This window comes from Malania oleifera, chromosome 9 (genome assembly GCF_029873635.1).
Source record: "Malania oleifera isolate guangnan ecotype guangnan chromosome 9, ASM2987363v1, whole genome shotgun sequence".
NCBI classification, from domain to species: domain Eukaryota; kingdom Viridiplantae; phylum Streptophyta; class Magnoliopsida; order Santalales; family Ximeniaceae; genus Malania; species Malania oleifera.
In genome coordinates, this window is record NC_080425.1 from 78,388,447 (window position 1) to 78,402,007 (window position 13,561).

Consider the following 13,561-nt stretch of genomic DNA (forward strand, 5'->3'; position numbering starts at 1 on the left):
CTTTTGCACTTCCTACACAAATGAAACCTTTTTGATCTCTCAAATTATCTGAATTGACTCTCCTACCATCTGAAATTCCTTCCAAACCCACAATAAAATCCTAAATTCATTCTCACAAGAATTACTATTCTTATATGAATCTCCCCAATTTCATTCCTGGAACCCTGCCCGCTAGTATACTTCTTCTGAACAGGCAAAAAATCACCCTCCAAAATATTATTTGAATATTTAGAAACCAACCTTTCTATTACCACCTCTTTCTCTTTTCTGTTATCAGAACAGCTAGTCCTCTCCTCTTGACCACCATGGATCTGGTTTGAGGTCAAGCAAAACGCTAATGCAGTTGCAGGTTGCTTCTGCTCTAAAGGAAGATGAAGTCCCGCCACTAACATGATTTAGAAGAAAGACTATGTGCTTCGTTTAGATTGGCAACCTTACTTTCAAGTTTCAACCGGGCTATTAAAGCCAGTAGGACTACTTTTGGGCCTTCCCATTCAGTTGGCCCAGCTGAGGCTTAACTGGATTGTTTTCTTTCTCATTAAGCCAGCGCAAAGTAGGATCATAATTCTGATTTTGGGCCTCCTCAGCTGAAAGGCCCATCAGCTGTTTTAAAAGGCCTATATTGCAGTCAAACAGCTGGCCCAGGTCTAAAGTTATTGTCAAAGACCCAGACCCAACCCATCTAATCTTCATCAATCCTTTGTCCAAGCAAGAAATTTAGCCACCTCTGAACTCAGCCCCCCTGCCAGAATCCTTGCCCTTAGCAGCTTTGACTGATAAAAAAAAACAGGCTGAAGGACTTCCTCTTGCATCTTCCCCCCCACAATGAACACACACCACCTCCGGCATACCCTTAGAAGTTGCAAGAGCACCAACATCAACTCTATTTCTGAAACTGCATGACTCCATGAACTCCAAGATCTTATTACTCCCTACACCAGTGGTGTCAGGATGAAGAGAGCCTACAAAGCACTAAATTCCTCCCCAAATCAAAGCCCCCCCATCGCCTTTGGAACCTTCAGGAACAAAGATAGATTACCTCTTACGTCGCCAACCATGCACCAATTCTAAGAACATACCTAGCCTCGCCACATGAATCACCATCTAGTAGTCAGTGAACCCACCCAAGATCTTCAAAAACCCTTGCTTAACCTTCCAAAAAGAGACGAAATTCCCCGCAAGAATCATGTAGCAGCAGCTGGTGAAAGTCTTACACATCAATTGTGTTGCCAAATGCCAAGTCTGAAGAACGAACGGAGCTGCCACCTTCCCCACTCCGTCCAATCTCAAATCGAAGGATTTCCCTTCGATATGGACAGAATGAACCCCCACCGTCAAAATCTACCAGCACAATGATAGAGCACGATATTGAAATGAAGATGAAAAGGTTTTTGTGTGGGAGAAAAAACCATCGCAGAATTATGTTTGTACTGTTCTCTCCAGTTCAATCACGAGCATCTCAATTTTTAGAGTATCTCAATCACAAATAATTAAATACTAAAACTAAGCCGGAATTATCATTCTTTGGAAATCTAAAAATGGAAAATGAAATATGTTTTCCATCGTTAAACGGGCCCTAGGTTTTTCTCTTTCCAAAAGAAGAGCTATGGTCTTGTCTCATTGAACCAACAAAACAAAATGAAACTAGGTAAACGTTGAGATTTTCAGAATTTTTACGGTAACTCAATGAACCATATGCATAACTAGAGTACCACTTAAAATCTCAAACTGCGACTAATTTTTAAAAATATTTTAGATGTTAATGTATATGGTTGTTTGTTGACCAATTTGTAAAATTTATGTTCTTTTTTTTATTTTCTAGGTGTTCCTTAACTTCCTTTCTTCATTACAAGCCAATTTGATAAGTTAAGAATGCAACAATTTGAAAACTTGATCTCTTTGTTACATAGCGACTCTACCTTATAAGCTACTTGTTATTTTCCTAGTCCTAGGCAATTACAAGACAATTTTTTAGGTTTACAAAATTTAAATTTATGATACATATAAAAGCATTTTTTTGTTCATTTATATCATTAGAAGAATCATACAATCCTCAATACATCCTACCATCCAATCCAGGCCAACTAATCCAACCCTCAACAATCCCACACAGGAATCCAATTTTTAACAGCCATAATTTGAAGTCAAAAGTACTACATTGCATCTTGCAGATGTGTCATAACTCATAAATATTACATCAAAAGTAATGCATTTGTCAGGTTGTCTGCGACTTCTTGCCAATGAGATTTAGGGGCTTTGAAAAGAGTTGAAAGGGAAGAGCTTTATGGAGTTGTGTGGTTTGTTATTCTGCAAACCCTCTGGATAGAGAGGAATATGAGAACCTTCAAGGATCTTACAACCTCTCCTTGCTCATCATCAGATATAGTGTTTCTGAACCTTCAAAGATATTATAGGCTGGTCGGCAGCTTTATTGAAAATTTTATTTTAGTTTTTTGGGAGGACATATTGTTCTCCTGTCATTATAGTTTTGATTGTTCTCTTTTAATACATGTTTTCTAATCCAAAAAAAAAAAAAAGTAACATGTTCTCATAGAGTATACCATTAAAATTTTAATAAATTTCTCATTAGAATAAACATCAAAAAAGGCCTTTTTCCTCATTTCCTTCACTTCCAAAGTTTTCTTCTCCTTGTTTGTCTCATCACTTGATCTGGTATGAAGGTGAGACAGTGAGGAGAGAGAAGGGAGGAGGAAAAAGTTAAAGAAGAATAATGAGGAAGGATGGGGGCATCTGTCACAGGGCGAGGGAGAATGAAAGAGCGAGACGGGAAAATTTCAAAGTTTCATCGATACAGTGATAAAATCTGATTTGTTACCAAAATAACCAATCTAAACAACCCTTTTACAACAATGTATTCATAAGAGAAACTAAATGCAATAAAATTACAACCATCAACTATAAATCACACATTCACACTAATTATAAATAAATTCCTGCACAAAATAATCCTATTATTAATTAACCAAGCATTATTGGATTTGGAGGCAACAAAACCTTGACCTATTCTTTGGAATCAACTTTCAAAGACGGTCAAATTGATCCATCCAATTACTGGCTTCCTGCCCAGCATCATCAGTCCAATGACTCAATAGCTACCTCAAGATGAAGAAGCTTTTCAAATTACCTTTAACTATGCATATTTGGTAAAACTTTGGAAGTTACAACACGTATTATTTGATACTGAGTTTCCTCTTACCCCCCATGGCTCTTTTGACAGCTCATTACAACACCTTTTGTTTGGCGACTTGCTTCCTTTTTTAACTTTAACATCTTGCGAGGACCCAACCCAAATATACTATGTATGCATAGTGCACAAGGAAAACACAATAGCACTTCTAGACCTTTCGCATTTTAAAGTTCTCCATCCTGAGGCTAGTATAGTAAAATAATATTTTATATCATAGTTCCTGAACTATGACAACAGAGGCTAAGAAGACACATATGGTTCTTTACAAGAAATCCTTCATATACAGATTAAAAAATCCTAAATAATTTTGAAATACAAATAGTCAAGCAAATGTCTGGCACATGCTCCCAGCCATAACTAGTATGATAAATACAACACTCATGGGATTGTGAATTGGAAAAAAATAAAAATAAAAAAACCAAAAACCAAAATAAAATAACTCGGGTGAACACAAACGCACAAAGAAAAAGACAGAAGATTACCCGTCATCAAGTTTACCGCATAAAGTTTCAAAACGGGGGTCACGTACAACCTGAAAAGGAAAAAAAATAAATAGACCAATTTTGCAACAGGAATACATCAAGTCAACAAATCAACATGGAATAACACCTGAAATGACTAACAATGAGAACATAATGAATCAATTTTTTTATGACAAACAAATAATCATCATAAGGATGAGAAAAGGAAGTTTTCCAACCTGCAGCACAATAAGGGGGAAAAAAGGGTCTACTCAAAGTAGCTGAATATCATAGCTGAAGGGTTTCCATCTTTCATAGAATTGGATGAGGTGAACTGGTTTTTCAACTTCTAGGCTGACTTCTGGACAGCAACAAACCACTCCTGGCTCAGAAGGATGAGAAAAGGAGGGAAAACCATAATGCTTCAACTCAAAAGGAGCGGATTAGGCAGGTATATTGCATTTATGGAGATTGATTAACAGATGGATATCGCCTTTCCAAAAGGCTTCAACTCAAAGGGATAGCATAAGATCTCAATTGCAGTAGAAGAACTGGGTGGAAGAATCACTCCTAAGTCCTAACCCCAAGTGAAAGGCTTTGATCCTGATTTTCAGCAGCGATCTCTGGTCACCTTGCCCCCCACTGTAACAAGTGATTTCATCCCATGTTGTAACCAAGAGACTGAATCCCTAGGAGGCGGTGGGCTCCTGTCCTCACTGAGGCCACTGCATTAACATCTCCCTATCGACAAGCTGTGCAAACCAAGAACTTAAAAAGGATTTTCTGAACCCACACACCCATTTGCACGAGCAGTGATGGATTGCTCAGACGATGGCAGGCTCAGATTTGAAAAAGGTGGGCCGTATTTTCCCGGGTCCAGGGAGTTCAGCAGCTTTAAGGATCTTGAGGAGTGTGTTTTTTTTTCAGGCCAACCCCTTTGAATTCTTTCTCTAACTCAAGGCCAGGCCTATTTACCTATTTCTCAATGGCAATGGCCTGGTAGGTCCTCCTGACCCTTCTCTTAATCCAAAGCCCAGCAAAGTCCCTGATTCGCCAAAGGAGGTTGGAAGCCCACCGTCAACACCCCCCAAGTCCTCTGCAACACAGAAGCAGCACACTTTGATTCTGGCAACCAGGCAAGGAATGAACTTTCATTTTCAGAACAGCTCTACCCTAATTTAGCCTTAATTCCTATCAGTAACAAGACACTCTTGAACTACAACCCAGCATCTTCAGACTTTACGGAAATCAGATGCCTTGATGAAGACAACGATCAGTTCAAGGAAAATGTTGCTAACTGGGTTCTCCAGAAAATTGAAACGGTTAGCAAAGCTATTGGAGTCTCATTTTATGGCCTCGAAGAAAAATCTACAAGCCTCTTGAGGCAATAAAGAAAAAAGGGGAGACAGGAAGGAAAACAAAACCATAAAAGAAGCAGCAGTATGAAGTCAGAGAAGAGCAGGCAACTGAAGAGGTAAGATTTTTCAGTAAACCATGACAAGAATTGGAGTTTTTCAGATCCTGATGAGGCTGGTTGCAGCAGGGGTAACTTGCTCAATTTATGAAGTTAGGACTTATTTCCTGGAATTTTATAAATCTAAAAATCATCTACCATAAAGTGTTTTAGAACGAGAAAGGGGTATAATCAGCGTGCAAGAGACTAAGATGGAATGTTTTGACAAGAACCAAATCATCAGCATCTGGGAATACAATAGCAACAAGGATTTACCTCAGTCAGTCAGTCTGGTCCACAGTGCTGGAGTGCTCTTGGTCAGCTCAGCTGGAAGGAAAATGTACAAGAATTTTAATATGTGCATTGCTTCTTCAGGAAGCTGAACAACAGCCTCACTTGGGCTTTTGCACTTACAGACTAGGTTAAAGACCTTCCAGACATTTAATTTGAAATGAACTCTTCGAAGCTAAATGAAAGTGGGATGCTCTCTAAATTATTGGAGGGAAGAAATATGGAGAACTTAAGAATGAAAGAATTTCTGGAATACCATAATGTGAGTGCTCTTACCGACCCTCTCCAATTGGGGGCCTTTTGCTTGGTCCAACTCAGAAGAGACCCCTTCCTTTTTTAGGAACAGAATTTCTGGAATACCATAATGTGAGTGCTCTTACCGACCCTCTCCAATTGGGGGCCTTTTGCTTGGTCCAACTCTGAAGAGACCCCTTCCTTTTTTAGGATTAACAGGTTTTTAATTGATGGAATGGAAGGAACAATTTCCATAAGTCACCCAAAAGCTCCTCCCTAGGCCTATATCTGACCATTTCCCAATTTTGCTGGACACACAGGAAGTAAATTGTGACCAACTCCTTTCTGCTTTGAAAACATGAGGTTCAAGCAAGAAGGTTTTGGAGAACTTACCAAGGAGTGGTGGTCTGCTCTACATTTTGAAGGTTTCCGAGCTGAAAGGGACTGCAAAAAATATTAAATGGTAGAATAAAAACACCTTACTGAAATATCCATGTGACGAAAGATGCCATCTTGAGGAAAATTCAAGAGCTTGACATTAAAGAAAGTTCTCAAGGTCCCAAAAAGGACACTTTTGAAAAAAGACCTATCCTGGATCATAAATGTGGAAGAAATTGCTTGCAGACATTAAAGGGACCGTAACACCAAGTTATTCCCCCAAAAGAACTGTTCATAGGAGATTTAATACTCTGAATAATGTGAAATTAATAGGGAAGCTTTAGAAGAAGATGGGAACATCAAAGAAGGTATTTGCAAATTCTAGATGAACTGAACTAAACTTTAAAACTAAACCAAAAAAACTGTTAACTGTCTTTTCGATTCGGTTTCAGTTTGCGGTTATTAATTCTTTCAGTTATTGGTTCAGGTTTCAGTTCGGTTCATTCAATATGCATGGTTAACCAAACCAAGCCAATATGTTATAAATTTATAAAAATACATATTATATATAATATTATATACTGCTATAATAATTTAAATTTAAAAACAATTTTATTGCAATAAGATTGATGCTTAAGTTTTAATGATAAATATAGTAAAATTTTCATGTTCATTATTATGGAGGAAAATTTATTAATTTGTAATGCTTTAAATTTGTAAGTCAGATCTAGTGGTTCGGCATGTTAACTGCGGGATATTATTCTAAAAACCAGTTAATTGAATTTGGTTAACCAGTTGAAACAATTCAGTTTCAGTTCGCATTTTTAAACGAACCGAAACTACGGTTCAGTTAACGGTATGGGGGGTATGGTTTGGTTAACCGAATAAGTTATTGTAAAGTCAATCATTTTGAAATCAGATAGCTGCAGTTTCCCTCTCTCTGTCTCTCTCCCACAGGATTCCTGCTTCTCTTCTTCTTCTTCTTCCTCTCTCATCTCTGTTCTGTTTGGCCTCTAATTCTGCCTTTCTCTTCTTCTGTCCTGTTCGGTCCTGCTGCTGCTTCTTCGTTCTTCTTCTTCTTCTCTCTCTATTTCTGAATTCTAATACTGGTCCTACATCAAATTGGCATCAGAGCAAACCACAATCACCATGCAGCCAATCAAAGTTCAGAAATTGCAAGCACTGTTCACCCACAACTTCTCCAGAAAATTAAAGTTGTTCCACTGGTTTGAAACCCCAACTTTCAGCAAGACCTTTGCAACAATTCCTAAACAACCACAGACAGACACCACCGAAAAACACCTCTCTGCAATTTCACATTCACCCAAGGGGTGTGGACCCACCCACCACCTGAAACTTTTCCAGCCAAAACCCCTCAAATTCTCACACTTCCTGCAGTTCCCTTATACACTGCCAACCTCACTAGAATTCCCACCGCTTAATCTGCCACCAGCTGGAGCGCCATCACCAGCAGTGCACGCACCCACATGCCAACAGCCTGCGAGTGGAAAACTTCCAGAGTGCTTTACTGCTCCTAGATTTGCAAGAAATTGCCTCCAACCACAATAAATTGGGTTTTCCTTGAGATTTTGACGTAGAATTAGGAGACATTCAAGTGTTAGCCTGTGATACATTTTGCTGCATTTTGTGAGCTTTTATTTCATGCAAACTTGAGAAATTGGGAAGTTAGCTTGAGATATTCGACTGCCAACATAAATTTTTCAGAGTTTTAAAGGCTAACCAGCATTCAGATTGAGGCCCAGCCGCTGTGTTTCGAGATTTTTCGCGACATAAATTGGTTGTCCTTCGCAAGATGTAGATGTTGGTTTGAAGAAATCCATCTTTCGTTTAATACATATTTTTGGAGGAAAAGTTTAGTGTTCCACCACCTTTATCCAATCTTACAAGTGGAGTTGTCTTGGAGCATGTGCAAGAAATTGAAGTGAAATATTTGAAGAATATCTTAAAACTGCAAAGTCAGAGCAAGGACTTTTGTGTAACACAATGTGAACTTACACTACTTGGACTCGTAAAAATTGATTTAAGGTTGCTTATCTATTTGGTACTTGTCTAAATTTGCATCAGTCCATATTTACTCTCCGGTTGAGAGATAAAAAAAAGTAATGAGTAGATTCCATATATGTGGTTCCTACCTACATGGCAATTCTCAACAATTACTAGATCAACAGTGTAATCTTAGACAACTTTCTTCTAGTGTCACCAATTATTACATTAAATTTAGTTTTCATTTATTGGCGTGCGTAATTGAGTATAATGATTACATAAATAATTTGAGTATTACTAGCGCACAAGTTTTTAATTCTTTTGTGGACATGAATCATGACTCTTCTCAAAAATGAGATCATAGACTTGTCTTTAGTGACCCTAAGCACTGTTGGAGCCTCTAGGCCTAAGATGGACCTTGACTTGTCACCAACTTGGTTGTTGAGACTTGCAATGAACAGCTAGATGAGTTGCCAATTACTAGGACAGATATGTTTGTCTATGATCTTGCTCTTCAATCGGGGGTTGTAGAGTTTGTTAAGAATTCTTTAATCATGGAAACTATTATTGAAAACCCTCTTGAGATTATTTCTCCTCAATGCAGTAAACTTGTGTCTCCATCCCTTTCATCTTCTCCCCATACATTTTCCTAAACAAAACCTAGTGAAAAATTGACCATCATCTTAGAATATGGACCAAATGCATATTTGCTTGAGCTGCCAATAGATTTGGATATTAAATTGACTTCTTGCTTGGAGGACTTGTTGTTTTATCAAAGGACATTGCAGCATTCTATGCTACTTGCAGTAAGAGGATCTTCTAGATCTGTCTAATGGTGATTGATGATGAAACGCATATCGTGTCTCCTCTTAATTTACCTACATGTTCGACTTTGTTACTGTGCCATTTCAAAACTCGAGGTCAAGTTTTCTCTAAGGGGAATTTGATTGAGAACCACCAATGAAGAACTTAAGATGTTTATATTGTAGCTAGGTTCTTATATTTTAGTTTGAGGAAACTCTGGTTATTTTAGAAGTTGTGTTAATTTAGGTCTATTTTCTGTGTTCAAGTACCTTAGGGTTATTTATTATTCCTTGTTTTGTTGTGGCTTCTATAAAAACATGTGTTTGTAGTGGTGGGTAAGTGTTGGACATGTAAGTTAGTGTACAGTTAATCATTTTGAAATCAGACCGCTGCAGTTTCCCTCTGTCTCTCTCTCTCCCACAGGATTTCTATTTCTCTTCTTTTTCTTCCTCTCTCATCTCTGTTCTATTCTGCCTCTAATTCTGCCTTTCTCTTCTTCTGTCCTGCTGCTGCTTCTTCTTTCTTCTTCATCTTCTTCTTCTTCCCTTCTCTTTTTCTAGTTCTCTCCCCTAATTCTCTCTCTCTATTTCTTAAGTCTAATGCTTGTCCTACGTCAAACTGTAATGAGGATAAAGCTCTAGGCACATACAGCTTTTCCACATCTTTTTTTTTCCAAGCAAATTGCGATGTTCTCAAAGCTGATATTATCAAGCTCTTCAATGACTTTCTTTCATCAAGTAGATTTGTGGGCAGCATGAATTCTACCTTTTCATGCAAACTGGTGGAGAAGGATTCAAGTAGCCAACCCCTCCTTGTGGGACTTAAGGCTTGGTTGTTTTTGTATGAATTCCACCCTAAAAAGGAGGCAGGGGCAGTTAGTATCAAAGATTACACCCTATAAGCTAGCTGGGAAGTGTTTACAATCTCTTATCCATGGTTCTCGCCTCGAGACTACCAAAAAGCAATTTGAAAGTCACTGGATGGCACTAGTATCCCTTTGTTGAAGGGCCCTCCATGGATGCTGCCCTCGTTGCTTCAGAAATTGTGGATAGTCATTTTAGAGCCAGAAAGGGAGTACGGCAGCACTTTTGTAATTCAAATACCTATCTTTTTTGTTCTTTGGATCTTTGGACAAGACGACTCATCCTCCAAGACTTTTACTCCATTTTTTGGTAATTAACAAATTGTCTTCTCTTATCCCAGGAAAAAAAAAAATGAAAACTTTTTTCAAGTAAAAGCTTATCAAATCCTTAACATGAAGTGCATACTTCTTTGCACTGAAGCGATTTTAAAGTTAACTTGAGGAAGAGCAAACTTAATCCCATTTGCGACATGAATGAAGCATTTTCTTGGCTGATATCATAGGCTGCAAGCTGGGGAATTTTCAACTACCTCGGTCTCACCCTTGGAGCAAAGTTCAAGGGAAAAAATATATATGTGGAAATATTGTTGGAAGATTTGAAAAGAATTGGGCTAGTTGGAAACAAAAATCTCTCTCTAAAAGCAGAAGACTCACTCCCATCAAAAGCACTCTTTCCAACCTCCCAGTTTACTTCATGTTCCTTTTCCCCATCCCTTGCTCTATGGCTAAAAGATTTGAAGATATTCAAAAAAAGGATTTCTTCCGGGAAACACAAGGGAGGTTTTCAACAACCAATTCAAATAGGTGGCTTGGGTCTCAAAGCTCTCATGATGTTCAATTAGGCCCTCCTTGATAATGGCTCTAAATATTCATAGGTGTGAGAGAGTTTCTACAAAGAATAATCATTGCTTTAAACCACAGCCTTGAGTACAGTGGGTGGATATCCAAAGAGGATAGACAGTCAGTCCTGTGGATTAAGTGCCTACAAATGTTAATGAAGAGCTCTAGTCCATTTTGATCTAGAAATGATGACTATTTTTTTTTTAGCCCAACAACTTGTGCAACTCACACCCTCTTAGCTCCCAATTTCATGTCATCTTCAATTTGGCCCCACAAAAAAAGATGCTTTAGTGAGTATGTGTGATGATCGCTCTTCATCACACGATAATATGTCTATGGCTGCTTATATAGAAATGTTCCCAACTGGAACTAACAGAATGTTCCTAAATGGAAGTTTAACAAAATAGCCAATTCATGGTGAGTTTCTTCCATAAGATGCTGAACCACCCCTCTCAGGACTTTGAACTTCCTCCACCCCACATCCCAGCCCCCAGAAGCTAACTTTAAAACTCCAACACTAACTAACAGGGATTGTTTTTTTGGGGGGTGGGGTGCTTCAGGGAACATTCTCACTATAAAAAATAAAAAAAAAGGGGTATCCTTGGCTAGCGGATGCTTTTCATGCAAAGACGATGCTGAGTCCATGGACCATATTTTGCTTCACAGAACTTGAACTAATGATCTATGGAATCTAGCTACTGTTCACATCAGCCAGCTCTGGGCTACAGCTACAACAGTGGAAAGGAGATCTGGGCTTAGAAGGGTATGCTCGCAAACAACAAAAGGAAAAATTCTTGCTTCCGATCCCACTCACCAATTTTAGGGTTTTTTAGAGATGGATAAATACAAGAGCTTTCAAAGGAACAGCTACTTCCCTCTCAAACCTAAAGGATATATGGCACAAAACTCTTACCAGTTCGTTTAGTGGACTTTACATGCTGGAAGCATTCACAATTCTTGATTTTTTGGATGCATCATCACACAATTGACAAAACACTTCTTTTTATCTTTCATCTTCTTTTATTGTACAAGGGCAGCAGCCCGACTTGACCAAAAAAAAAATTACAATTTCCATCTCTTTGTTTTTAGATCAATCATGATTTCCATCTCATATTCAATGGTGATGAAGACTTGACCCCTCTCAGCCCAGAAAAAAGGAGAAAAGCCCCTCTTATAGAATAAACCTTCCTAGAAAACATAATAATCAAATGGGCATGTAATATTTGTTGGTGAACGAAAATTGATGCCAATGCCAAGAAGGACCAGCCACAGGTTCAAATTTCAAACTGTATGAATGTGAAGAAAGAGAAACTTATGAACAATGAAAAACATCTCTCACGGTACCATCAGTAGCATGGTGAAAGAGATGCAAATTCAACAAAAAGCAACTTGATTCCCAATAATTACCAATATCTTATATAGAATTGTCAATGAAATCCTGTTTGCTTGATTGCCTAGAAGACACGGGGAAACACCAATGCCCTATTACAGCTCTTATGGATAATCTGTGGCCCCAGTTCAGGAATTCTCATTAAGCGAATGAATCAGGAAAAACAACTAAAACAAACAAATCCAATACTACAGTCTATAGAGACAAACTTCAGTTATTCAGAGCCTGGTATAAAAACTAGGCTAGGCTGCACATCTGTTTCACACATTCTCGTGTATATAGCCCAGCACTTACTATGTGATTATGGATTTACTCACCTTCTTAGGAACGGTTATCACTTCTCTGAATCTGCTTACTGGCTTCTTGCTACTAGCCTCCATTGGCCTGGACACATTCCTTAGTAAGTAACTAATACAACAAAAAACAACAAAATCAATAAGAAAAAGCAGTCCTGTAAGTCATATATACCTATTCTTGTTCGCCCGGCCAGCCTTCTTCTCTTGAGTTGATTTTTGAAACACAGAATGTGTCCCATTCGAGCGCGCCTTCTGCAGCTCTTCAAATGTAACATCAGCAAGCTCCGTTTCTAGTCCCCCTTCCTAGCCAAAAAAGAATTAAACATATTGAAGATACTTTTTCTATGACTTGAAACGTATGAATTGAATAGCTTTTGGTTACCGACGTCTTCCGAAGAATATTCCGAGTCGTCGCTATCATCGAACTTTACTTTGCTCGAAGAAGGGATTGAGCTTTCAGATTTCTTCATTTAAATATTAGACAGAAACCTTTTCCTACGATTGAAAGAGGCGTTCACCTAACATTAATTTGAACAGTGTATAAGCTTTATTTGAACATCGATTTCTCTGGTTATGTCTAAAATCAATCAGAACGATGCCAATTATGAAAACAGTCGCAAATTTTGAGTGGGTGTAGAGGAAATTTCTCACCAAAAATGAAAAATAAGCACACGGCTGCTGCGGCGGCGGCGGCGGCGGCGGCGGCGCTGGAAGCGGTGATGGAGGTGGAAGTCCCAATGCCGACCGTAGCCTCGCCTTCTTCCTCTTTGCTTTTGTTGCTGCAAGCAGAACCTCGACTTCTTTTCATTCGTAGGTAGCGTTTGGTTCGCTTTCTTTTCTCTCTTTTATGGCTAGGGGAAAGGGCTCCCCGCCGTTGAATGTCCTAATTGAGCCAAAAGACTAGGACCAAAGTACGAGAGGTCCGTCAGATAAATACTCTATAAAGTTTTTTGAACTCGAATTCCTAATTCTGAAAAAAATATATAAATCAAAATCAATTCAATTTATCAATATCGTTAAATATTATCTAAAAATTTATATAATTTAATAAAAATATCACAAACTATTGGGGAATCAAATCCCGCCATTAGAAATAAAAAGGGCACCTCGGTTTGAGGGGGTAACATTGCCTATGCGTACATGCGCCCATTTGAGGACTATGACCATTTAATGTTGGCTCTAGGTCATATCTAGCTCATCCATAGCCCGTCATGCGTAATCCACTCACCTCTAATCAAGTCACATGCAAGTTGATTCTAAGTCATCTACGACTCTTTTTGTAAAGGTTTTGAGTCCAACTCGGGTGAGGTATTATATGTTTTTGTCCACTAGCCTTACGA

The 13,561-nt window shown here is 38.5% G+C and overlaps 1 protein-coding gene across 3 annotated transcripts in view; it reads right to left on the reverse strand.

Moving 5' to 3' along the window:
- The window catches only part of LOC131164360 (uncharacterized), a 28,530-nt gene extending 15,396 nt beyond the window's left edge, over positions 1-13,134 (reverse strand). The window contains exons 1-5 of one of the 3 annotated variants that reach the window (XM_058121491.1): positions 12,873-13,134; positions 12,608-12,739; positions 12,394-12,524; positions 12,243-12,309; positions 3,691-3,740 (exon numbers count right to left, since the gene is read on the reverse strand). In XM_058121491.1, the coding sequence (XP_057977474.1) occupies positions 3,691-3,740; positions 12,243-12,309; positions 12,394-12,524; positions 12,608-12,691 (332 nt within the window). In that variant the 5' untranslated portion in view covers positions 12,692-12,739; positions 12,873-13,134. Of the gene's footprint in view, positions 1-3,690; positions 3,741-12,242; positions 12,310-12,393; positions 12,525-12,603; positions 12,740-12,872 lie in introns of all 3 variants that reach the window. The other 2 variants (XM_058121492.1, XM_058121490.1) reach the window with 2 other exon arrangements.
- Between the last annotated feature and the right edge of the window lie 427 nt (positions 13,135-13,561).